The sequence below is a fragment of the Columba livia genome, chromosome 4 (genome assembly GCF_036013475.1).
Source record: "Columba livia isolate bColLiv1 breed racing homer chromosome 4, bColLiv1.pat.W.v2, whole genome shotgun sequence".
In the NCBI taxonomy this organism is placed as follows: domain Eukaryota; kingdom Metazoa; phylum Chordata; class Aves; order Columbiformes; family Columbidae; genus Columba; species Columba livia.
The window spans coordinates 45,797,692-45,824,066 of record NC_088605.1 but is presented as its reverse complement, the minus strand read 5'-3'; the positions used below and the strand labels follow the sequence as shown (position 1 = coordinate 45,824,066).

The 26,375-nt window shown below is 38.3% G+C and overlaps 1 protein-coding gene across 3 annotated transcripts in view; it reads left to right on the top strand.

Annotated features, from left to right (window-relative positions):
• The first annotated feature begins 912 nt into the window (after nucleotides 1-912).
• LOC102087742 (uncharacterized) overlaps nucleotides 913-26,375 on the top strand; it is a 61,562-nt gene continuing 36,099 nt past the window's right edge. For 2 of the 3 annotated variants that reach the window (XM_065061485.1, XM_065061484.1), the window contains exons 1-11: nucleotides 915-1,131; nucleotides 1,504-1,604; nucleotides 1,986-2,055; nucleotides 2,877-3,007; nucleotides 4,696-4,784; nucleotides 7,422-7,521; nucleotides 8,904-8,947; nucleotides 10,124-10,201; nucleotides 18,302-18,498; nucleotides 20,767-20,831; nucleotides 23,655-23,761. In XM_065061485.1, the coding sequence (XP_064917557.1) occupies nucleotides 966-1,131; nucleotides 1,504-1,604; nucleotides 1,986-2,055; nucleotides 2,877-3,007; nucleotides 4,696-4,784; nucleotides 7,422-7,521; nucleotides 8,904-8,947; nucleotides 10,124-10,201; nucleotides 18,302-18,498; nucleotides 20,767-20,831; nucleotides 23,655-23,761 (1,148 nt within the window). In that variant the 5' untranslated portion in view covers nucleotides 915-965. Of the gene's footprint in view, nucleotides 1,132-1,503; nucleotides 1,605-1,985; nucleotides 2,056-2,876; nucleotides 3,008-4,695; nucleotides 4,785-7,421; nucleotides 7,522-8,903; nucleotides 8,948-10,123; nucleotides 10,202-18,301; nucleotides 18,499-20,766; nucleotides 20,832-23,654; nucleotides 23,762-26,375 lie in introns of all 3 variants that reach the window. The other variant, XR_010472295.1, reaches the window with a different exon arrangement.

Below are 26,375 nucleotides of genomic sequence, written 5' to 3'. Positions count from 1 at the left end.
GGAGACCTGGCAGTTATTGCACCAGATCAGTATGTAAAACTCAGTCACAGTCCTGTCTTATCAGATGAATGATGTGGATTTTCTGTAGACAGGGAGTCACTCTGAAGTCCCTCTACAACTCAGGGGTGTCAAACCCATTTTCACCGGCGGGCACATCAGCCTCGTGGTTGCCTTCAAAGGGCTGAAAGTAATTTTAGGACTGTATAAAAGTAGTAGTTACTCCTGCTCCATATGTTCAGCCGTCCGTGTAGATGTTCAAAGCCAGCCCTCCGATTCAGACTTCGGGTCTGGGAAGTCGTTCCTCCTGGGGAATTTGCTGTTTTGGTGACATTTACCTCTTGTTTGCTGTCTAGAAAATCAGTCTGGGACCTGAGAAACCCTTCCTGTCAAAACCGAGACGTGCTTCCACAGAAAGCCTTATTTTTAAATACACGCATTTTTTATTTATGGGAGGAGGGAAATGTTTCATAAAAATGTCATGACCAGAGTATCTGACCTGCATTTGATGTTACCACTGGCCTGAATGGGTTTTCCACTTTTCAGGTTAACCCTCACACGGTGTTTCTGTAGTGACACGGGTGCCCTCACCTGCCCTGCAGCACCGCAGGGACGCGGCAGCCACAAACCCGCCTGCCACTGATCCATGTCCAGCGTGGGCCTGAATAAAACCAGAACCAAACCGGCCGCCCCGTTTCGGCCCGTCCTGGACTGGAGCCATCACAGCCGTTCGACCCAGCGGGGCCCAGACGGGACTGCCGAGCTCCTGCCACGTTCTCCAGCACACTCCGTGTTGAGAAACTTCCTCCCGTCGTTTCTCGCAGCCACCCCCACACACTCCCAGCGCACCCCCGACACGGTTAGGCCGCTGCCGCGGGTTGGGCCGGGCCGGGCCGGGCCGGGGCGGGCCGCGGGGCGGGCCCGGGTCTCAGCCAGGGGCGGTGCCCGCGAACCCGCGCGCCGCCACCATGAGCTGCGCCGCGCTGCTGGGACGCCGGGGTCCGCGGCTCCTGGGGGCTGCTGCCCGCCCGCCCCGCTGGAGCAGGCGGCGCAGCGGCGGCTGCGAGCCCCCAGCAGGCGCCGCGGTGCGCATCGGCTGCGCCTCGGGCTTCTGGGGCGACACAGCGGCCGCAGGTAGGCGGCGGGGCGGTGGCTGCCCGCGGGGAAGGCGGGGAAACCCGGCCGGGCGGCGAGGACGGTCGTTGGGGCGCTGAGGCCTAGCGTGTCGGCGAGCGACGGCTGGTAGCGCCGCGAACAGCCCCGTTGCGCAAGCGGCCGGGCCGGCGCTGCCGCTGCACGCCCTGGCGGGGCGGGACGGGACGGGACGGGACGGGACGGGCCGCCCGCAAGCCCGTCACCGAGAGCAGGGGCGGGACGGCCTGGTTCGCCGCAGCCCTGCCCAGCGGCGGGCCGGGACCGCCGGGCGCTGTCCCCGGCTCAGGGCAGCTCCCGGGGCGGGGTGGGGGTTCCGCGATGCTAACGGCGGGTTCTCCCCTGCCCCGCCAGTGCCGCAGCTGCTGTACGGCGGGAAGCTGGATTTCCTCGTCTTCGATTATCTCTCCGAGGTCACCATGTCGTTGCTGACGGCCGCCAAAGCCCAGTCTCCCGTAAGTAGCCGCTGGCAGCCGGTGCGCAGCCCCAGCGTGCCGGGGCGGGCTCCGGCGGGAGGGCCGGGCCGGGTGGGTGCAGCCTGACCGGGGACGGGCGGCTCCGGTACCTCCCCGGCTCCCGCCCGCCCCGATCGCGCTCGGCGTCTGGTTAAAACATGTCAAGTTCTGGGGGCACCTGTGTTTTGTATACTTCTCACCTTTATGCATTTGTTTTCATATAGTCTGTTTCATCTAGTGAAAGCATTCGTGTCCTTTCCTGTAACATTATCCAAACATTTTAAGATCTAGTTGTTCCCTGTTCACTCGTTTTTGTTAACCAAGAAAAGGGATTGCATTGACTTAACCATGACAAATGGTTACAGCTTTTAATTCTTTCAGGTTTTAGGTTACACTCCAGATTTTGTCTCTGCTGCAATGGCTCCTTATATAAATGATATTCACAGGAAAGGTATGCTACTCTTTGCATGATTTTATATGTTAATCAAGTTCACTTGCTTAGATGAGCTTTGTTTGGCTACTGTTGCTATAAACAGATGTTTTTTACCCCAGCATTTTGCTGTCCTTTAGGAATGGGGTTTTAAACATCAGCAAAAATCCCATCCTAATAAATGTGAAGTGCAGATCTGATGGTGCCATTGTGTAAATTTGAAATGTTTGTTTTAATTATGAATATGTACATGTATTTATTTCTGTAGCTTTAATTTGTGAATGGAAGATCGCTTTACAGATCTTTATTAAAACATGAGATCTAAACATTTTCAATGCAATCTAAAAGTTTTTTGACATTCCCATATAGTTTTAGAATACTACTTCTGATCACTTTCTGTTTACATTAATATTGCTTCACAGCTTTCTGAGCTTGAGAGAAGAGGAATTATTTCAAAGTACCCAGTACCTTGCTAACACCATTGTTGGGAGGGCATGGATACTTGAATGACTTGTGTCAAATACTGTTCCTGTAGTTGTTTTGATACTGTTTGTCTGCCTGATCATTTGTGTCTTTTTGGTTGCTTTTTCCTACTGTGCATAGAAGAAAGACGAGAAATGATCTATAACACTTATGTATCTGTAAACAATTTTGCTTTGATTCACTCCGATCCTTTAACAGATAAAATAATGTTCATATTTTAATGTGATTTTAGTACTTATTTGATTAGATATCTGACACCTTGCAAAGATGACATCTTGCTTGCGTTTCAGCACCCTTTAAGTTTTTAAAATACAAGTGACTGCTGATGCTACTGAACTTAATTTGCTTTTTTTGTTCAGGTGTTCGTGTCATCAGTAATGCTGGTGGAATTAATCCACTTGCTTGTGCAGCTGCCCTTCAGGAGGTGGCAAAGAAAGCAGATGTTGATTTGAAAATAGCTGTTGTTGCTGGAGATGACCTAATGAATGAGGTATTTTACTTTGTCTTAAGTAGCATTGTGGAAATTATTTTAGTCTATATGACATGAAGATGGCATTTACTGTCCTGTAGGAATTTATTTTGTATATCTTCATGCAGTAGCCTTCTACTGTTAAAAGCATCTAAAAATTGTTGCTTCATTCTCTTTATTTTTCTTTAATGCGTGAAAACAATTCTGGGCACATCTTATGTTTGATGTGTGACGGGGGTGAATTTTTTGAGACTGTGGATCTGCTTTTGACGGTTCTGAAGCAAACTGTAAATCTGACCTAAGGTCTCCTTGCTCTTGAGGAGAAGCCAAGATGTGCTGTTACTTACTGTTTCTGTCAAAATGAATAATCCTGAGTGTTAAAACTCTTAAATTTGCATGTGATATAGTTACCATGTGTTCAAATGTTCATTACTCGTTTTAGTAGTTGTTATTTTGTTTACAGGTACCTGTTTTTCTGTTTTTAAGTACTTTGTTTGTGGCCAGTATGGTAAAACTAAGTGGGAGGATTTAAGTTTTAATATTTTAAAAAATCCTTGAAATCTAGAGATGAAATATATGGCTTTTTTTGACTTAAAGGATGACACTTTGTGTATGAAGTCTAGTTCCACAAAAAGTGTTTGCCTTACCTGAAAATATACTGTAAAAACAGCTTATACGTTGATGGTGGTTAAGAGGGGGGTAGGTTTGAACTATGGTTAAATCTCTGCCTGTAACTTGCCAAATTATTTATCTGTGTAGGCTTGGTTACTTCTTGCATGCTATTGAATGTGGAAGATGATCAGGATTCTTTATTTGCAAATTGTGTGCAGTGCTTGGACTTCATTTCAAGAAACTACTGCCCTACTGAAATTACTTTAGCACCAGTAGTCCAGAATTTCATTACTGGTACAACAGTGAAATGGTCATTATTTAAGCTTGGCATGGACATTTCTGATCTGAAATGGATTATTTTCTGTGCTATTGTCAGTGTATAAATTATAGGAACAGAAAAGAGACAGCTTTTACTGTCTACAGACACCTTACGCTGTTGATACCAAACATCATAATTTACACTAGGAAGTGTTATTTGTGGTTTGGAGGATTTCAGTCCTTACCACAGTATACCAAATTAATTGAAAGAGGAAGGACTTTTTTCCACACTATATGATAGATTCCTCCTGTAACTAGCATTAGGCATCGGTTCTGTGCAGTCACAGGCCCTTGAATCCACTGGTTTCCCAAGCTGCCTGATGCATGGTCAAAACCACCCACCCCAACCTACCTCTCGTACATATGCAACGTTTTCTAAGTATCACCTGGAACTGCAGAATTAGCCTTGCTTTCTGGCCACCGCCACCATGGTGGTTATGACAGACACATTTCTGTTTGCAGGGTTTGGTTTATTCAGTCCTACAGCAGTTATAGACAGTTTAAAAAGCCTAGAGAATATACTACATTGTTGTTGGCCATCTGTGAATGGACTTGCATTCTTTAAAGACTGACTTACTTTTCTGTGTGCTGGAAAACTATGGCTAAAAGTGTGTCTAGGGCTCTTAGCCATTCAACTGATTTGTATTGTTGCTAATTTTAATGATTATTCTTTTATTAGAGTTGCTGTGAGGGGGATCTGTTGTCTGATACTAATAAAAGGCTTACAGTAGATACTACAAAATACTCACAGATTTGGTGTTTTCTTTGGTTTCTAACAGAAAGAGAACCTGAAAGGAGCTGGTATCACTGATTTAGAGAGCGGCAAACGATTTCCAGAGAATATTCATAGCATGAATGTGTATCTTGGGTGAGTTATTTTAGCAAGTTGTTTTTGTTGTGGAAAAATAATTTTAACATGTTGTTTTCCTGACATTGTGTTGTTTTGCAAGTAGAACGGCGTAGTATGTAAAGTTCACTTTCATGTCATTCAGGCAACCAGGAGAAAAATGTTTGTAACTTGTAAATAAACTTCTAATTTAGAGCCCTGCCAGTTGTGACTCCTTAGCATTATAACTCCTGTGAAGCCTCAGGTTTTAGTTCAAGCCAAAATAGTTTGTTTAGTTATAACAATTGCAAAAATCTGTTTTCATATGCAGAGTATCCTTTTGCTGCATGGTGCAGTTGTTTAGGATGTTGCCCCTAGAGCGATGCAACCAAGGAATTAAAGTGCTGGGATGTGCTCTGAGTGTGGTGGGAGCTGCACAATCCAGGCTGCACTGGATTGTGTGTCAGGCTTTGTAGCACTGGGATTTTGGAAGCTGGCTTTCCAGCATGGATCACTGTTTTAAAAGATCTCCCTTGCCTCCTTCATGATATTAAAGGCCTCCCATAAATCTCAAAATGCAGGCATTCTAGCTGCCTGTATGTGAACCATTGCATTTTCATTGTCACCATCAACTTCTTCAGGTAGATCAATGTCCATCAAGTCTATTAAAGGGGAAGGACTGAGAAATGCGACAATGGTGAGCTGTTCCCAAAAGACAGTATCTCTTCCAGTTGATGGTCATGGTGATCCTGGTTTTGCTTTTCCATCCTCCATGTCATATATATAATCCCTCCTGTATTTCTGTTTGGTGTATGTCTAAAGTTTATGCACGCAGTCTCCCCTTTCTTACCTTTATGGAAAAAACTGCTGTGCTCTCTCTTTTATCATCATTATTGTACTTTCCAAAAATGCATCTCTGGCAGATAAAGGATCTGGCTGTACTCAACACAGCATGTATTTTTCTCTGTAAAACAAGAACCTTTTAATAGATGAGTCTTTTAAAATTTTACTTTAGTGTTTTCTGTTGTTGCTGGATTTTCTGTTTGTTAAACTTCGACTTGCAACATTTGCACAACTGTAAATGAAATCTAAGAAATAATGTTTGTGACTTGGGTGAGAAAATGTTCATTCCAGTTCTGGTGATTCATTATTTATTAATGAATTTAAAAAGCAATGCAAATCAAAGCAATGAGCACAAAAGCAGACTCCTATGAGGATGAGACATTTTAAAAATCCGTTACATCCGTCTCTGCTTCATTAATGGATGTTGGAACAGTGAACTGTTGCTCTTGGTTTTCTAATAAAAGTGATATTTATTTATGCCTCCTTAAAGTCAGTTGCACTGAAATGTACAACTATTACCAGCCTCTTAAACTAGTCATTTTCATAAGTTACATTTTTCTTTGACAGCATCAGCAGTGGATGCTTATTCATAAATTAAATGATAAATCTGTATATATAAAAGAAGTCAACATCAGAGTGTATTGGGTAAAATCTGTACGTTCTGTTGATAGCTCACTTTTAATTCCATAAATCTGACGTTTACACTTTGATTCAAGTTTGTAAACATCTTAGAAATTTGCACTGGGGTATTGTTTCTTCTGTTTCTGATTTGGGCTATTAGGAGTTCTGTAGATTGAGTGCATGTGCATTTTTAACAACAGAGCCAAATGGCTTTATTTACTGCTTTTTAAAGGTAGTTACACAGTTTTTCTGTCAGTATCCTGTTTGTATGTATGCAGAAGCCCCATTCGTGCTTTTTACCGGTGACTGTTACTTCACGCTGTGCCCAGAGGTGTAAGTTGTTTCTGTATGCTGTTTATCTGCTTGTTGTTCTAGATAGTATCCTTTGGTTCATGTAGCAGTGGGGAAAAAAAACACATACTTTTTGTGTTTAAATCACTAAGAGAACTTCTGTTTTTTCTAACTTACCTCTTGACAAAAGCAGGACAAAGTCCATAGAAACTAGTAAAACACTGCTCTTGGTTTTGTTCTTCAATGCACATGGTTTACACGGTTTGTGTTTTCAAGCTGTCTTTTTCATGGAAAAGAATCCAGCAGATGCATGGGAACTCAAGTGGTTCAACTAATTTTGGCTGGGCTGACTCTTACCTAACAAACCTGGAAAATCTGTTGCCTGAGTCTCTGAAAATAATGACTGCATGGTGCTCTTCTTGAAGTTGGTTGATATTGCAAATTCTAAAAACACTTACAGAATTTGACCTGAAAGACTAAAAATTGGAGGGCAGAGTCACCAAGTTTTCTTTGTGAAGAATATTGGTCTTTATAGACTCATCGGCAAATAAATAAGAATAATGAATTTCTGAAAAACAATAATTTCTGTTACTGACAATAGAAGTGAACGTCTGTGCACTATGTTCAAAACAGTTTCTGTGACCATCAGGACAAGTGTTTCAACTATGTGATTTAGGTACCTGAATGTGATAGGGTGTTCTGATGTTTGCTTTTTAAAATACTACTGTTGTATATACAAAATGACAAATTGGTTGTTAAAGTTGATATAATTGGTTTCCTACAGGATTTTAAAGTTATTTTTATCCTGTGTGTTTCAGGGAACTGATTTTTATGTTTTGGTGTTGTTTTTTTTTTTTTTTTTTTTTTTTTTAAGATGATGCTTAAAAAGGTAAAAGGTTTTCTGTTTTGTTTTGTCATCTTTAGTGCAAGACCAATAAGCAGAGCTCTTGACCTTGGAGCTGATATTGTTGTGACAGGTAGATGCGTTGACAGTGGGATTGTATTAGGACCACTCATTCATTCTGTAAGTACAAATGAATTTCTGTATGATAATGAACATATGGGAATGAATATTCAGTAACCATTGTCAGGCAATTTTTTTTCTCTTATGAAAATGTAGTTAGTAATTTAAAAATAATGAGCGCCTTAAGTGCTCTTTTTCCTTAGGTGCATGAAAGGTTACCAGCTTCCACTTTTCCTACACTTACAGCAGGGTTGTTTATGAACTTGTCTATCATGAAGCTGGAAAGTGTTTTGGTGAAGTTAAGGAAGTCTTACTGTGTTTCACCAGTATTTCAGTCTTAGTTGTTTGTTTTGTTTTGTTTTGTTTTTTCCCCTCCTCTTTAAAATCTGGTGTGTAAGGTTAAGGAACAGGTCTATCTTTCTTTACCACAAGGTGGTGATAGTAGAACTCACTTTGTTTTTGGGAGGGGGAGAGGGAAGGCACATGAGGTGGTCTAAAACACTGGTCCTTTTGAATGGGTAACCAGTTTTATTTTAAGTAGTTGAGTTTCAATACAACATTTCTCAAATTCCTTGAATTTCAACAAGTTATACAAGCAGGATATGTGGTTTTCTGAAGTATTTTGAATATGTTATACATTTTTGTGAATGACCACACACCGTGAAATGTAGAAGCTTTCTTTTAGTGCATATTTAAAAAACAGAAGTGTTAGTGGCTAGTTAGAAACATCCTTTCTAAAACTTCATGCTCATCTGACTTCATGCCTGTCAACCATTACTTAATCTAGAATTAAACTTTCCCATTTATAACTGCCATTATGAGTTGTTATTTTATTGCTAGCTATTTACATTCTCAAAATAGTTCTCAGTGGGTATTATTTACTCCAGAGAGGCATTATCCAATTTATTGAAAAGTTTTAGGAAGATTTCTGTGAGGTTCTAAATAAGAAACAATGTATATATGTTACTTGCACTGTGTTGAACTTGGGAAATATAATTGCTAGTTAAACAGAAAACATACTTCCAGTTTTTAAGGATGACTGGTAGTGCTCCAGGAAGTAATAACTTTCAAAAGCTGAAAAAGTGTAGTGGTTTGTTTATCTGACACAAAACAGGCGCTAGACTTTTAAACCTCTGGGATATGCAAATTTTGAGTAACATGAATATTGCACTTCCAGGTTTTTTTTAAGACAGTATGACTGAGAATTTATGTTTGGGTGTATTAATAGGAGAAAAAACGAAATACGTCAGAGCTCTTATGCTGATTTACTGTATAGCAACTCAAATCAACGTACAGCTTCTGCCAGTTATTGTTCTTTAGACTTCTGCAGTTAAGTAAAAACATCCAATGCATTGTTACTCAAAATAATGAACATACCATGTGCAGTTTTCTGTACCGTGTGAAACTTTAATATATGTAACGTATTTGTATTTTTCTTCTAGTTTGGCTGGAATAGGGATGAATTTGACTTGCTAGCTGCAGGAAGGTAAATGATATAAGAAGAAATGAGTGAATTTATGTCTCATATCATACAGTGTCAGGATAAAGGAACTTTTTAAGCGGTGATTTTGCATATTATTGAATTATTTATTTGAAGATTTTTGTTACGTTTTGGGTTCTTTTTTAAGGCTCACTTAATATTCTCTTATTTGGAATGGAAATCACAGAAACTTCATTATAGACCCAGTGTAAAATAACAAAATGAGGAAGGGAGTGAGTGATTTTATTTATCAGCTTAATTTTCTCTTCCTATCCATTTTATGTCAAGAGATGAAATCTTACAGTACAGACCAGTGATTCCCAGCTTTTTCTGTTTGGCCGTCACTGTTTCCATGGTTGAGATGGTGGCAGGTTTTATCCTCAAAGATGTGCAGAAGGAGATTCAGTCAGTAGTCAGCATCCTTGTGTGGTTTTACAGAAGCTCCATGTCAGTACTCCCGTTTTCAAACCCTAGTTGTAAGTCCTACAGTTAAGACTCTGATATGGAAAGCATTGAGTAAAATTCTGTCACCTAATTCAACTTTCTGCAAGGTCAGACTGTGCTGAAGTTTATAAAAATGAGTGACTGCTTAGGTAATCCAAGTACACCTAGTAATAGTGTGTTTGGACCTCCTGTTGTTTGAATATAAATGCAGAGAGAAACTCTGGCTCCACCAAACTGGGGATGATAGATGATGATTTTCCAAGTGTTTATGGACTATCACAATCAAAGATTTGAAAATCATAATACATAATCATAATACATTCTTTCTTTCTCATTGGAAGTGAGATCTTGTGTCTCTTGGATTAAAAATGGGCTTTGCGTATACAGTTATACATAGTGCAGATACTGTAAAGATACTAAATTTACATCAAGAATTCTTAAATGACCAACGAAACTTTGGTTTTGGTGTCAGATAATCTTTTAGGTCTTCATTTTTTTTCAGGAAATTAACTTCATTTTTCATGTATAAGTGATTCCTTCCAACTCTTCTTATATTCATCTTTCAGAATCCCTTGTTGTGTTTAATGCAAAATTTATAAATGTATTAGATGCCTGTGAGGGAAAAATTAGCATGTTCTGTTATTTAGCTTTATTTCCACTGTACTATTACATTTTAAAGCTGGATTTGTGAAACTCGATTTTACAGAATATTTAATTATTTGAATGCCATTTTCCTAGCCTTGCAGGTCATCTCATTGAATGTGGTGCTCAATGTACAGGTGGAATATTCACTGACTGGCATGCAGTACCAGACTGGTAGGTAACCATGACATCAGCATATATGTTTGTAGTGGGCCAAAGATGAGGTTTCCTACTATATATGTGTTGCAAAAACTTCTACTTTTTGCTTTTGAGGGGGGCAATATGCACCTCTTGATATTTTTCCACCTTAATGTTGCTTTTCTACAAAGTGTGTTCTCCCTATTGCAGTTTTTCTTTCTGGTCAACTGGGGGTTTTCTTCGTTAGCTTAATAAGCAGATGAGGTAAAAAAATATTTAGCCCTTGGATGCTTTTGTTTCTTTTTTTTTTTTTTTTTTAAATATTATTTTTCTTTTTCCTTTTGTATCATCTGATTTTTTTTGGAAAGATTTTATTGGCTTTTGTGTGTGATTGTAATGGAAAAGACTATGCATATTGTGGATGCTGTCTCATAAGTCTTCAGTTAGATCAGAGTTGCCTACTGTTCGGTCACGAATTTTATGTCATTTTCTTTGGTAGGGATGAAGGTGTGTCGCAGTCTTCTCCTGCTGTGTGACCTGATCTCCACAAAAATGTTCAGCTGTCAGTCCTTTCAAAAAGTTACGTGTGTTATCTTGTGTTCAGACCTACTGAATTAGACTTTCATGTAGGGAGGTCCTTCTGCCTGCTGAGAAGTACCACAGGGGAAGAGTAATGTAGCCTGCTTTTGACTGATTTGTTTTTAAAAAGAGTCAGGGAACATGTTTTGCATAGGATGAGTGGTTTTTGGCTGTGGTTTATTAGTCTTTTCCTTGGGATGAGAGGGAAGAATCTTGTCCTGTGCCATTTCCTGCTCTGGCGGGGGGACTGGACTAGATGATCTTTTGAGGTCCCTTCCAATCCCTAACATTTTGCGATTCTGTGATGTGATGAGAAGGGCTGAGCTTCCGTTAAGTGATGGAGGAAAGGGCTGAAGGGCAGTGGAAGGGGTGCAGGAGGGAAGGGTGGCTTTCATGGAGTATGTTCCTGCTCCCAAGTTGATCCTGGGAAGGAGACCCCTGGGGACAACCTCCAGTCCAGGTGGGTGAACTAGCACAACATAATCTGAAAAACTGCTCTCCTGAGTTAGTTCCCTAGGGCTGCAGAGCTTTTTTTCTCTTACTTGTAGTGGCTGTTGCTGATTCAGACCATGATCCTGGAAGATCTGTTCTGCTTTTCTGAACACTGCTGACTTAGAGGTGTAGGCACATATGGGATTGAAAGAAACAGGGTCAGACAGTTCATTTCACCTATTAGAAGGCTACTGGCCCTGAACAAACTGCACTTGCTCTTCGCTCTGTGTTCAATGGGAAATCAAATGAGAGGGTTTATAGTAACGAGACACTCTGTTCAGTTTGGAAACTTAAAACTGCTAAGTTTATTCCTATTCTGATATATCTCCTGATGATTTTGTTAAGCTGTATTATGAAACTTAAAATCCCCTGTAACTGAATCTAAAAGACCTTGTTTCATAAAAGAATGAAAGAAAAAAAAAAAAACCTAAACAGAATACTACTTTTAAAAAAATTAAAATGCTTGATGGTTCTTTAAGGTTTTTTCTGTGAGAAATTGCAGTCTGGTTTAAAAAAAAAAAAGTTAGCTTGAGTAGGTTAAGGAGCAGGAGTAGCTAATTTTACAGACAAGTGTATGTACGTTGTAAATGCATAGCTCATACTTGTGTGTGTATATAAATAAAAATCATATAACTGTGTCTAAAATCACTTTGGCTTAAAGCTGATTGGCGCTGACTTGAATTACTACTAAAATATGTAGAAGGTTGACACCCAATACTGCTTTGTTACCTTGTCCCCATTGATCTGCATGTGTACTTCTGAACCATGCATGATGGTCTTTTTGCCAATATAGCAATAATTTATTGACCTTCAGGTCTTCTAAAGAATTAATCGTGGTGCCTTAAAACTAGGGGGTTTGTTTGCAAATTCAAAAAGTCTTAGGCATTTAATTAATGAATTTTTTAAAATAAAATCATGTTACATGTCAGCCTGTATGATAAGCTCCTAAAACCAGTCAAAACCAAAATGATGTGTGGGCTTTAGTTTTATATTTGGAGAGGAAAAGTAGAAGACTAACTAACTAAAGAGGTCCAGCACATCTGTTTGGGATAGAAGGAGGCAAGGAAATTTGTTGGAGAGCATTGCTGCCTTTTTTTTTTTTTTCCCCTTGATAATTAGCTCTTTACTATATTTAGGTCCAAATGCGTGAAGGGGAAATGCCATGTAAGCTTTTGGGCTGCAGAAAAATGCATTTTCTGTCCGATAGCTTAGTAATAACCTGTTGATTCCTTAAGTTAAAGAAACATGATGGGGTGAGGTTTCTGTTATTTAGACAGTCTGTATCTGTTTTCAATGCATGTAGATAATGCATTGCATAATAATGCACAATAATAATCTGATAATTCATAGTTTCAGTAATGACCAAAACATGTAACACCTGCTGCCACCAACATTGCTCATATTGCCAGTAGGTCAACAGAGCTCTGATGGATTTTGCAGAAGTTACTGTTAATGATTTCTCCTTCATTTAGGAAAAGTTATGTTTTCAGCAGTCTCCTGAAAGTAAGCATGTGTAATTTAGATCTCAATAAATAAGTTTTGTGATACATAACATTAAATCCAAACCAGTCCAACAAAGTCAGTAAATGTGGGGGGAAGAAGCCAAGTCAGGTCTCTGTGTTTGTCGTTAAAGTGTCTTTCACATACTAATTTCTCACTGCCATGAGTGTGCTCATGCAGCCAAGACCACTTAACCATTCAGCTCTGCAGATGTTTACTGGGCCTTTATGCTACAGTTTAAGAAAACCTTTCACAGCATTTATGTTGTTCCCTGGAGCTAAACACTAGAGGGCAATCTCTCTTTTCCTCACATCTTATTGCAGAAGGTAGTTTTGGTTATGATTAGATTCGGATCTTGTTTTTTTATTTTTTTCTTTTTCCTCCCTGAGGACAGTAGTCCATATTGTTCTTCTGCCTTTGACTGCTTATGAAGCTGTCAGCGTACTGCCAAGAGGGACTGATGAGTGTGAGTATTTTGTAACTTGTAAACAAACAAACAAAATTTATCAAATTTTAGGCTTATAAACCTTATCTGCCTACACTTTATGCATAAGCAAAGATAATTAACTATATAAACGAGCACCTTAAATTAAATTGAGTCAGAGTCAGACCTCACATTCCATGCATATGGTAACACTTGTCTATTCAGGGACTGGATTGGACCCACTTCATTCATCCAACATAGTTTTTTAGGGTTGATTTCAAACTTTTTTTTTTATTAATGTCTGGAATGGTTTGGTGTGGACTGCTTCTGGGAACTCAATTCTGCTGCAAAAGGGTGCTTTAAGTCTCAGGAATGTTCATATGGGTATATCGTGGCAATTGAATGGTTAGTTATTAAAACCTAAGCTATACTTTTTCTTTATTGTCGTGGTAAAGTAAGGCACTAGGATTTTTTTTTTTTTTTAATTGTTCTGGGTCTATCTCCATAATACGTTTGACTTAAACACAGGAATCTTGAAGCTGTAAAGTTTTGTCCAGTTTTCCTGAAAGCAGGCAGATAGGTAGAGGGAATAGATGCTGTTTACTTTTCCAGAGAGAGGAAGGCTGCTTGACTCACCGCTTGTGTGGATTCTCTGATGCTTAGCAGAGGGAATGCAAGAAACCATTAGTTCACAGTTTATAGAAGACTAATCAGCATTCTTAAGTAACTGATTTTAAGTAAATGTTATTAAAAAAGGCACTTATTCCTTTTCTGTTATTTCTGTAGTAATATATGTCAGCAGATGGTCAGAAGTGATAAGACATCACTACTTTCTGTTTAGAGTGCAGCACTCAATAGGGAATTCACACAATGTGTCAAAATGAACCGTGATGCCAAAATTATATTGGTAAAGCACAGCTCTGTATTTTAACCTCAGACATTGCTGGCTCTTACTATTATTTAGTGCCAGTGAGTGAGTAGTACATTGTTTTGAAATGCAGGAGAGAATAAACTGATACTGATCAGTAGAGTAATTGTTTTGAGGAGATGATAAAACACTGACATTTTGCCCTAAGCCAAGAACGTACAGTGGTTGAGGCTGCATAATCCTCTGGCCTGGGATGAAAAAAAAGGGTAAGTGAATAGTTGTAGTCTCTTAAGGACTGGCTCCAGATAGCTTAATTTGGGACTTGAACAGAATCCAGCACCTGAGTTCCAATCAGCAATGTGGAATGCCTTTTCTGTGTAGCACCAACTGTTCCAGGCAGCTTGAAACACCAGGCAGCCTGTCTGATTGGCCTGAAATTGTCTAGGCTTTAAGAGTTTATGTACAATGCATGCTCTGAAATGCCCTAGTCAGAGGAGATAAGTGATGCAATCAATAAATTTTGCCTAAGTTGGGATTGTGGCTGAAGTTTGGAGACACATTGATACCTACATGTAAAGAGATGCATATAGCTTACTCCTAAGTTTGTGCTGATCTAGCCTGACACATTAGCAGTTTTGAATTGGTTATAAAAACCTAAAAATACACGTCCAGGGAGTTTAGCCCCTTGGCTTAGAGGTCTCCTCAGCATCACATTCATTGAGTCACATCCCAGGGAACTGCATTAGCTGTAAAGCTAAAAGTTCATACCACAGCCTGCTTGGACCCTGGTTCACTTCCATGTCACATGCTTTGCTGTGGATTTTTTGGGTTTTGTTTTCTTTTTTTGCAGCATCTTCCTCTGCAAGTAAATGCACTGCACTAACTGCCCCAACTTTTGTTACCAGTAACCTCAAATCTTCCAGTAGGGACCAGAATGAGGTACTTGAGGGGTTTGCCATCTTATTAGGGAAGAAATACTTGTTTCATCTCAGACTGTGTCCTCCCTGAGACCAACAGGATCCTGTATTGATCATGGATTTTACTTTTTTGTTGTCCAAATGGTGTAAGATATGCAGCAAAACAAGAAGGAAGGCAATCTTCATGGCTACACAGAGGTTGAAAAGTACGTTGTTACAGAGTAGACAGAGAGAACATCTCCGCTTAGGCAGTTCATGCTGTCACCTGTGCTGTGCCCATAAACAGTAGCATTTCCGAGAGCCAAAACTGAAGAAAAACCAGAATTTTACATGGAAAAATTAATCTAAGAGTAAGTCACTGGCAGGCAGGAGGCTCAATTTCAGAGCTCTAATTCCTGTTAGAGTAGGACAGCAGCTGGCTGTGGGTTACAGCCAGCATTAAGTTGTCATGTTACAGTGCAGATGTCAGATGGTCTGTAATCATTCAGCAAAACCTGCTCGTGAATTGGGCGGAGTTACTCATTCAGTGAAAGTGCTGATGAAGGTGATGGTGTGAATAAAGTACCCGTGGTATGTGCTAGATTCTCCCCTTCTGGGAGCTGTTGCTGCTAGTGAGCTCTACTGCCAGCCTAGAGTAGCTGTTACTTGACTGAATTGTGCCATAGGAGTGACTTAGCCCAGTTTGTTTCCAAGCTGAAAATTAATTTCAAGTAATGGGTTTTTGCAACATACAAAATATATATTTTCTTAAGCATGCCTTTGTTAATGTAAGTTACTGTTGGCATCTCTTGAGGGGTAGTATAAGATTTATGTATTTTCTCAGTCATCCACTTAAAATACAGATGGAATCCAAGGGCTTCTTGCTCAGTTTATTGTATCTCTGTGTATTGAGCTGTTAAGAAGTGAGGGAAGCTTTCAGAGCTGATGGGACCTCGGAGAAGACACATTGCAACTGACAGAGCATTAAGGAAAGTTCATTGGATGTGTTGGACCTTGAGGAGGAAACATCCCTCACACTTATCTTCGAGGAAGGCAAAAACTGTTGAAGTGGAGTAAAAATGAAAGAGATGACCAAAGAGTGAGTCACCTTAGACACTATTTAGAAGCCGTTCCAGAAGAACAGTTATACCTGTGTGATCTCCTTCCAGCTACACTGGCAGGATAAAAAATTCCACCGTAAAGATACTCTACCTTTGATGGCCTTAAAATAACAGGAAAATTTGCATCTATCCTTCGTTTTTCATACTAAGAGACCTGAATAAGTGTTGTTCATACTGATACTGTTGATCTGCTGTCAGCCATGATTAGTCTGCTTTTAATTACTTAAGTGTTTGCCAGATTTTAACCATTTTAAGGGGTGAAATTTCTCTTTGTCTTGCTGTATTGTTGTTGGTTTTTGTTTTTTAATGGATTGGGTCTTTTGACACCAGAGCTTGGGTAAGCTGAAGTTTAATTGATGCTAGTAGACTCAGTGGTTCAGAGTAGAAAGCTGTGTGTCTACAGTTTACCTCTTCTTCCTTCAAAACAAAGATCACTGAGGAGTAGGTGCAGGACAGTGTCATAAGAGTTGCTTGCTGATGACTTGGATCAGAGTGGGCTGCAGCAAGGGCACCAGTTGTCACTGTAGTGGGATGGGCTGCACTGCGTCATCTGTCTCGATTGAAGTGATTTCAGTTTTGGGTAGGTGATTCAGATAAGCTGCATGGAGTCTGTTAGCAAGGCACCCAGTGCTGTTGTTGCTTTAAGACACAACAGGTAGATGGTGGAGTCAAAGCACTCACGCGTGGCTGCAAAAGGGTAAAAGTTCATTAATTCTAGCCTTGTTCAGTCACAAATACTGCTGGGTAACACTGGGCAGATCGTTATGCTTCCTGTATCTGTCTCTTTGGGATGATTACATATGTTAGTCTCTTACCCTACAGTAATGTTCAAGACCAGGAACTGAGGGGTTTTTTGGGTGTCACCTTTTTTTTTTTTTTCCTATGTCACACTTCAAAATGTTGAATGTTAGTTACATACTTCTTGCCACCACTTTTTCCCTCTTCTCTTCCCTTCAAAAGAAATCTAGAATAACTTGTATAAAAAATTGTTAGTTCCACTAAATTCTCTATTCACCAAGGTGGGTTTGTTTGGTTTTTCTGGTTTTCTGTTATCTGTTTTGTGGTTTAAATAGTTTCAAAGACCAGTCCAATGAAGTGTAATCTTTACTGATTTGTCATGGGCTTTTCTAGGTGTCCTCCAGCTACCATACTTTCCAAGTTTTGTACACTATCAGTATTAAAGTTGCTGATCTCTGGTAACACAGCTTGTCTCTTAATCCTTTTTTTTTAAATAATGGGGTTATGTTTGAAGCTTCCCAATGATAAGGAATCTGTTCAAACTCCCATGAACTTTTACAAATGTCATTTAAGAGTTCACTGGTTTCTTTGCTTACTTCCTTCAAAAATTTGTGGATTTATGTTATACAAACTATGTTCATCTAACCTTTGCTGATAACCAATTTGGTTGTATGGTCAGCACGTTGTTCCCACTGGCACCTAAAAATAATTAATTTCAGGGATGGACTGATTTTTAAGTATACAAATGACCTGAAGGTCATTGACTTTAATGCGAATGGTGATGTTCACCACCTTTTATTATTAGGACCTTTTTAGAACATGTCTGCAGTTTTGTTTTACTGCTTTTCTTTTTGCTGTGCCTCATAATTTTGTTCATTCTCTTTTATCATTGTTCTGTGCTGAAGATCTTGACTTTCATATCTCTTTCTGATTGTAACTTTTCTGTGTATAATTTACTATTAATATGTGAAATTGCCCTTAATAGGTGTGATTACTTCTGTTTCCTACTGCTCTTCATCTCTGAGGCTTTCAGCACAGTCTGTTTTTCCTGCTTTGAGAGCCTTCTTACAAATCCAGAGTGCAGGATACATTTACATGTCTTTGCTCATGCTGTGTGTGCTGCGGTAGCCAAACTAGGCTAAAATTAACAGTCATGGGTTTTCTTCTGAATTCGCCTCTTTAATCATAGTCATCTAATGCTTTGAGCTTCTTTTTTACTTTAACCATTTCTCTTACTGTCCTTTTCCATTGCCTTCCCCACTTCTGTTTACTGTTGGTATTTGTTGTTACATCTGTGTTCCTTTGCCAGGCAATAAAATGCATCCTCTTATTGGCTGAACAGTTTGTTCAGTGCTTTTCCTTGTGTATCTTTCTGCAAAAACAACCAGATATATTGTAACTCTTGATCTGTTTTATTTAATTAGTCATAAACATAAAATTCTGCTATGTTGTCGCTCACTTTTCTTTTCACCTTCCCTTTGTATTTATAGGGTTTTTTCAATGTCTTTTATCTTCTAGGCACAACATAGGCTTTCCCATTGTAGAATGTTCCTCTGAAGGAGACTTTATTCTTTCCAAGCCACCAGACACAGGGGGACTAATCTCTTTTGGCACTGTAGCTGAACAGTTGGTGTATGAATTGGGCAATCCTCAGCGTTATCTTTTACCAGATGTCACATGTGACTTTTCTGAAGTTTCCATCACTGAAATTCCAGGTTAGTCCTCTTACCTATTAAGAGATCTGTGTTAATCAATTGAGTTATTCAACGTATGCAGTTACTTTAATTTCCATGTTTTCTTTGCATATATCTGGTTAAATCACTTCTTTTTTTGTGTGATACTATAGTAAACATTTTTTTCAAGGACTATTAGAAAATCCTTTAGAAATTTTAATCATACTCTTATTTATGATGGTGACTGACTAATTTAAATCTTCGATCACTACTCCTTTTTCTTTCTAATGCACACCTTGCATCTACCAAGTCTTTAAACTAAATTCTATGTGAGTAACATTGAGACAGCTCCACTATGATTTCAGTATTTTTTTAAACTGCAGCTCAGTTTCTTTGCTCAAAAATATCCAAGTTGTTTACATGCTTTCTCATATAGCATCTAAAATGTTAGTAACAATGGAAATCTGTGTCTTTCAAAGCACTGCTTGCTAATGGTGTTTTTCTTAAACATTTGGGTTGATCATCCTAAGTGGTAGAAGCATGCTTAGGTTCAGGATTTCCACTGGAGAATCTCTGAAAAAGTCCATTTGCTATCCTCAAAACTCTCAGCCAGTAGACTAAAGATGAATGTAACGTGTATTCTGGATTTAGATTTAAAAGCAAAACAAAAAAATCCCAGGTTTAACAGATTTGAAGATTTGTAGGTTGGATAAGGCCACTTGAAATAATTGTTTAGCTGCAGTCATTTGAAGTTTGTTTTTCACTGCAGCTGTGTTAGATATCCTTTTTCATTCTAATGGAACTTATCTGTGACAGTATGCTATGTCTTTATAAAACTTAGAACAATGGAAAGCTCAAAATAAAAACTTACTGTGTTAAAACTCAAAACACTGTAGCATCAAAAATATGTTGCTTCAGTAATAAAAGTACTGTAAAATTGTACAGTGAACCTTCTGCTCATGCAGCATAACCAAATAGCAAACTGATAAGGCCAGCTTGCTGCTCTTAGCCACTAGTAGTTTTGGTTGTCTTTTTTAAAAAAAAAAAAAGGAAGCCCTAACCTTCCTATGAACTTTTAGCTTGCAAATGACCTGATATGACATGTTTGAACTTAAAATGAACTTTCACATGAACTTTCAGTTAGCCCTTTTAGAAATATAACAGATGGAAAATGGGCAGATTTCTTAAATATTTTTGGTTTGAAGTGCTTTGACACGTACACCAGTAAAAACAGGCAAGCTATCTGTTTTTGCTGTTTACATTGCTGATTTTATTGTCCTGCTGGATTACTGGCAGTGTGTGAACGGAGAGGTGCTTCTGTTTCTTTTTGTCAATGGATGCTATGCATTTTGTTTTGCAGGGCTTTTTCTTTCTATTACTCCTTCACCTGGAACATGAAACACTTCTAGATCTTCACCCTGACTGTAGGGATATTGTTCTGTATTGAGCGAGTTAAATTAACCTTTTCTCAATCTTGCGGAAAGGGAGTGATGATATTTGAGTGATGTGTGAAGTTTCTGCTAGTCACGTTCACTTTTTCGGATACGTTCTGATTTGATCTCTTTACAGTATTTGTGTAAAGCTTTGAAATGCTTCCTAAATATTTGCAAGTGCAGGTTAGGTACATGTGAGCTATTGTGTAGTCTTGCTTGTCTGACATGAGGTGCTGACCCTGCACTACCAGTTTTCAGGGAGTTGCATCTCTTGATTTTTCTCCAGTTTAAGCTTGACCCTCATGGCATGGCAGCAGTTTTCTCCAGTTTCTTTTTGGCATTAGTATTCCTAACACAACATGGTAGTTGCCCTGGAACATCCATTTAGACTGTTCTGTTTCCCTTATTGACAAGAAGGCTAAAATTAAGTTAACCCTTTGCTTGCTAAGTGATCGACAAATAAGTTCTCACCTTTCTGGTTGTGTTTCTTTGGCAAGTGAAAGCCTGCATCCCACTCCAGCCCGCTGCAGTAAATTGTGTGCTCTGTGTGTGTGCAATAGCTTGCTAGTAAGTTGAAAATAACTATTGAGTCTTGAGTCCTAAGGCTTCTTTCTGTGTTAAGTGGTTTTTAAGTATATGAATAAACATTTCAAGCATTCTATTAAAAGGCTCATTGAAGTCATAAATTTGGTCACCAATTTGCTGTGTATGTTGCTGAGGCAAGGAGGACTGTTTCGTGAAAGGTTCTCCTTTATGTGACAGTCCAGCTATCAATGACTTGCTTTTAAATTAAGTGCATTTGGTTAATATATATCACAAAAGAATGTCTTTGAAGTTATATTGAAGAAGCTTAAGTATTGATTTTTAACCACTATAGGTTTTGATGGTGGGGCAGTGAAAGTTCACGGAGCAAAAGGATCACCTCCATCAATGTTTTATAAGGTATTATCTCTTTCTGTGGAGTGTAAGGTATTTTTGATTTACAAAACTTTATATTTTGGAGAAAATACTAATTTTCTGTTTCTGTAATTTTCTGTTACCACTGTAAAATCCTCATCCTCACTATACCAAGAGTAAAAGAAAGATGGGGAAAAAAAGACAAACCTTATTTGATACATGAGAACACGTTAATTTGTGTAACAGGCTTATCCACAAACCTCCAGAGAAAGCTAGGATGGTTCTTTTATAGTAATAGTAGTAATAATAATTTTCAAGACATCGTATCTCACTAACACCTTTATACTTGTTGATTTTTATACTGACATGTTAATTTTGTTAAATTTCTTTGTGAAATTTATCTGCCAACTAATTTTCAAAAGAGAGCTAATGAGTAACTTCACCTGTCAAGAGAGCCTCTAAGAATGAGACAGATAGTCTCCTGAAATATTCTGTTGAAAGAAACCCACACTTCTAGTTAAATAGTGAAGTTTTATGTTTGTTACTATGTTCTTCCAGTGTCCTCCATTCCCCAAGTGGGTGCGAAGGTAATACAGTTCTGGTGAAGTACCAGTAGTGCTGGATCCTTTTCTTTTTTAAATTAGTGGCAAGACTGATCGTTACAGAAGCAAGGTCAAGATCAGAAATTAACTGCTTAGCACAACCGTATCAAAAGTGAGTTAACCTAAGCAAGGAATTGTGCTAATATTTCTGTTTAAATAGAATAGTGTATGCCTGAGCATAATTTTTCCTTGAAACTTTTTAGTGCATTTAAAAATATTTCTGACATTTTTAAAACAAGTTTTATGTAACATAGACTTCCAGTTTTTAAGACACGGTATTTCAAAGAAATAATAAGATCATCAAAGCAGTCTTGGTTTTGGTTAGTTGTAACGTCAGAATAGAAGAGTTCTCTGAAGGCTCTGTTATTGAAGCATGCTCACAAAGCATTTTTAGAATTGAGTACTAAACCACAGGTCACTTTTCTCATGCACTTACTAAGTTTTTTCACTTCTGTCAGCTTTCTAGAAATTTCGTTCATATCAGCTTTATGAAAAAGGGATTTGATATTTTAAAAGTATTGTGGGAGTGTAATCTGAACATGTTTTCTGAACTTTCATCTAATATAGTGAAGCTTTGATTTTTTTTTTTTTATTTTTATTTTTTGATAGGTAGCCTGCAATTTCAGTATCATATTGTCTTATCAGCTTTTGCTTTTCTGCATAATTTTAATTATTAGTTCAAGAGTTCGTTTTACATAATGCTGGAACAGCAAATTTCATTTTTTCTAAGTGATCTGTGTCTGCATTGTCTGCATCTGGGAATAACTCCATCTTTTTAATCTGAAAAGACATTTTTGTTGTGTTTGGAACATCAACAAGTGTCTTAAAACATAAATTACAAGCACATATCTAAGTTTAGTTTTAAAAATCAGATTTACGGTGTCATTGTATAACTGACAGAGAAGTCAATTGGGAAGTAAATCCTAAAAATTACGTACTTTCTGCAACTGTTCTGTTCAGTAGCCTTGTCCTCTTGCAGTTTTTTCTCTTTCCATATGTCTGTAAATCTAAAATAACTAAGATTTAAGATTTTCAGTTGATGAACCATGAAATAGAATTAACAAAACAGAATGAGAGTTTGTCTTTTACATAGCAGTACAATAAAAATAAGTTTCAATTTATTTCTTATTTATTTATTGTTATGTCTTAAATAGGACATTTGGAATGCATGCATTTAGGACATTTTTTAAAAAAATACATCTGATGTTTTGTATAGTAATCAGTGTAAAAATCTGAAATGTGAGTTAGACTTCCTGTGAAATTTTTAAAAATTGTTCAGTTGCCCACTAGCAATAAATGGTCATATGCTTTTCATACCTGTTTTAGAAGTGATTTTTAGGAAATGAACATAGTATGCTTAACTTGGATAAGAAGTGAGTGAATGGGCATTGTAACAAGCTAGAAACGTCTTAAGTGTGCATTACATCTTTCAGTAACTCTACGGTAAGTGTAGAGGAAAATAATTGCTGCATTAAAATTGAAGTGTAGTCAGTAAAACAGCAATCAGAGAAAGTGAGATGTAAGGCAAATTTCAGGGGAAATAATGAGAAATACATTATCCATGAAAGAGCTTCTCAAAACTGCTGAAACACCACTTTTGGTGACACTTTGAAGCAGACTGGGTAAAATGTTTGAAACATTTACTGTACAAAAAACACTGACGGTTGTAGAGAGTTATACTGAGTGTCTTACCAGGTTCTTCAATTTATTTTTGTTTTTCTCTTAGGTAATAAATGTTGAAAGTGCCCATCAGGTGTAGTTTAGATACATCTACTAGAGCTTTTCTGCCACTGATAACCATGGATAATTGTCATTACTTTTACTGTATTAGAGAACCATTAAGTAGCTGCAGCACTGGAAGTCTAGCAAAATCCTTATCAAATGTTGCAACCTATAGCATGTTCTTTTGTGTATGAGTGTATGTGACACATTTCCACATTTACTTTAATACTTGTAGGAAAGTTATATCTGATCTATTTTGCTGTGATAGGTTATGTGGCATCTGAATGTGTCCGATGTACCAAAATCAAGAACTACAGGAGAATTTAAGGATGACAATAAGAAGCGATTGAGAGTTGCACAGTTTTGCAGATTTGAATATTCCTCCAGTAGAATTTTGAATTTTAAATAAAATAGTAAATTTTGGTAATGATGGTGGTTTCTTGCTGTTCTGCTTCTGCTTAATATATGGATAATGATTGTCAGAGAGCATTTATAGCATATCAGTACTGAATCCCATGTAATTTCATAATCCCTTTATTGTTAGGTAAATGCCACTTATCTTGATGGCTTCAGAGCTACTGCTGTCTGTCCAGTGGGAGGTCCAAAGGCAGTACAGAAAGGAAAACGCACTGCGGAAAGTATTCTGCAAAGGTTAGTATTTGAGTCTTAGAAGCGGTTTTGGCTTTTTGTTTTCAGAGATGATGAAAATAGAACTCTGACATACGATAGCAACCACTTTAACCTTGTAAGAACTCTTGAAGATTACCGTATTCCAACTGGGAGGACATTTCAAGACTTAAGTAGTCTGTTTAGGACCTGTTTTCAACATACAACTACATTTCAGGTACATTTGACAGAGCAAGAAAGGCCTCAAATGTTGTTGAAAATAGATGGCTGTATAGTGGAGAGAAACACAAATTGATGAGGGAAATGCTGTGATTCAGATTCAAACTTATTAGGTGTCAGAGGGAAAACCATGTGAAACTACTTTTCACTGATTTTTTTCAAATAACTTCTGTTCTGTCAAAAATCTTGATGCTATGAAATGTAGGCAGTTTACCAAGTTTGTATTTTAAACAAAATTATCTTAGCACCTTATAAAATGTGACTGATTTTGTTTGCTAGAACAATTTTACAATTCTCAGACTGAAAAACCTTTAGCCGTATTGCCATGCCAGTATATTTGGGTGAGGCGAAATTCCTCTTAAATATAATTCTGTATCTTCACAGAAGTCTGAGAGTTTCTTCCAATAGCCCCAGTCTTTCTAGTTATGATATCTCTCTCTTTGTGCCACATGTTAGATATAGCTTCCTCCCATCCTCCATCCTGTTACAGACCCATGCAGCAAGAACACTGGGATGGACACCTGTCAGAAATGCAAGGTTTGCTGTGGACTTAGTGACTTATTGCTCCTGTGCCCATGTACAGCACAGCGGTGAAGGAGGAGCTGTGTGACTTCCCTCAAGAGGCAGAGCAGATGAGAGTGGGCTGATACAGAATGTGTAATTTAGCTATGGAATCCCGTTCTTCAGGGTGGTGCAAACGCTAAAAGTGTGTGTGTCCAAGAGCTACTGAGAAAATCAATGAAGAACAAAATCCTTCAAGAGCTGTTAAATACAAAGACTCAGAAGTTCCCAGACAGCTATCTTTTTGGAAGCTAGGTGATTATTTTGCAAAAAAATAGAATAGTATATTTTCCTGCTCATGTTTGCTCTTGGACATTATTTCAGACTGGACTACATGTATCTTATGTCTGATTGAAACAGCTTGTGGTGCTGCTGCCTCTGTAATGGCTAGAAAATTAGTTCAGCCTGCTGTGCTGTCCTCAGTAATCCTCAGAGGACGGCTGATGGGAGGCAGCCAGAAGCTGGTTAGCTGGCTTGATAAGTGTGCTCTAGCCCGTGAAGCACACCTGGAGCAGCTGTGGCTAGTTCTCTGCATTAAAAATCACAACATACAGTATGGCCCATCAATATATTTTCCATCTCAAACCCATTCTTTAACAGCTTAGTATGTGGAATTGTTCATTCTGCGTGTTTAAAAGCTTCGTGTATGTCAACCCAGCTATAGAATAAGAGCTAAGGTATTCTGGTCACTGTCAGAGAGTGCTCTACCAGCAACCACAGCTCTTTAGGAAGCTCTGACTTGAATCTTCCCACCAATTCTTGTTGCAATTCTTGTTGCAATTGTAAGGACATGATCTTTCAGGTTGCCAGCTTCTAGTCTGTTCCAGATTAAATAGTGCCCAGTAGTCTAATGGCAACGAGTACAGAATAAGGTGCACAAATTTAAGGTGCTTCAGTTGTACAGGTCGAATTAGTTGGCAGCCTAAGACATTAAGCAGCTTTGGCAGCTTGTAATATGATTTCTTTCACTTCTGTATTGCATGCTTCTCCTTCATTTGTTTAGTCATTTTTGAAAGCAGGTGAGGTTTGGCAATACATGTGGGAAGAAGTCTTGGGAATAGTGTTTGATGTCCTTTTGTTTTTGTTTTTGCGTGAAAGGGCTAAAAATTACCCACAGAATGTATTTTGAACTCTAGTCTATCTAACTGTAATGTTTGTAGATAGAAGGTACTGTGTCTGTAGTAACTTATTTTATCTCTCACGTATCTTTCTGTGGTCATCGAAATAAAGATGGCCTCATTTGTGGTATGTGGACCACCTTCATCTCTTTACAATGAGAAAACTATATTTTGTATTTAAGTTGTGTACACAGCCTCATTTTTCAGGTAACGTGCTAATATTTACAATTATGATGTATTACCACTGTCTTCAAAATGTTGCATCGATGCAAAATATTCTTCTCATCCTAGCATAGTTCCTGTGTTTCAGCTGAAAATCTTTTATACAGCTAGAAGGCTGCCAGATGAAGATTATTGGGAAACCAGCTTAGGTGCTTCAGAATTTAACTTTTCCAATCTGCAACATATTAATAAGTTGGACTATTGTTAACAATTGGATTATTTTAAAGTTTTTCTAACTTTTTTTATTGTGGATTTTTTTTTAAATTTTGGATTTCATATGATTATTTTTTTAAAAACTATAGTGGTCATTTTCAGTTTTAGTGCTAGAGAGTTGGACTATTTTCTAAGAGTTGTTTCAGATAGTCTGTTTAATCCCAATTCAATATCTGTCAAAAAAAAAAAGTATCAATTCCTGGATCTCTTAAAACAGTATGTGTTTTTATGGTGTCTGAGAAGTAGTTAATGTTCATCCCTATTATTAATCATGATTGGACAAACTCAACACTCTTGACACAATA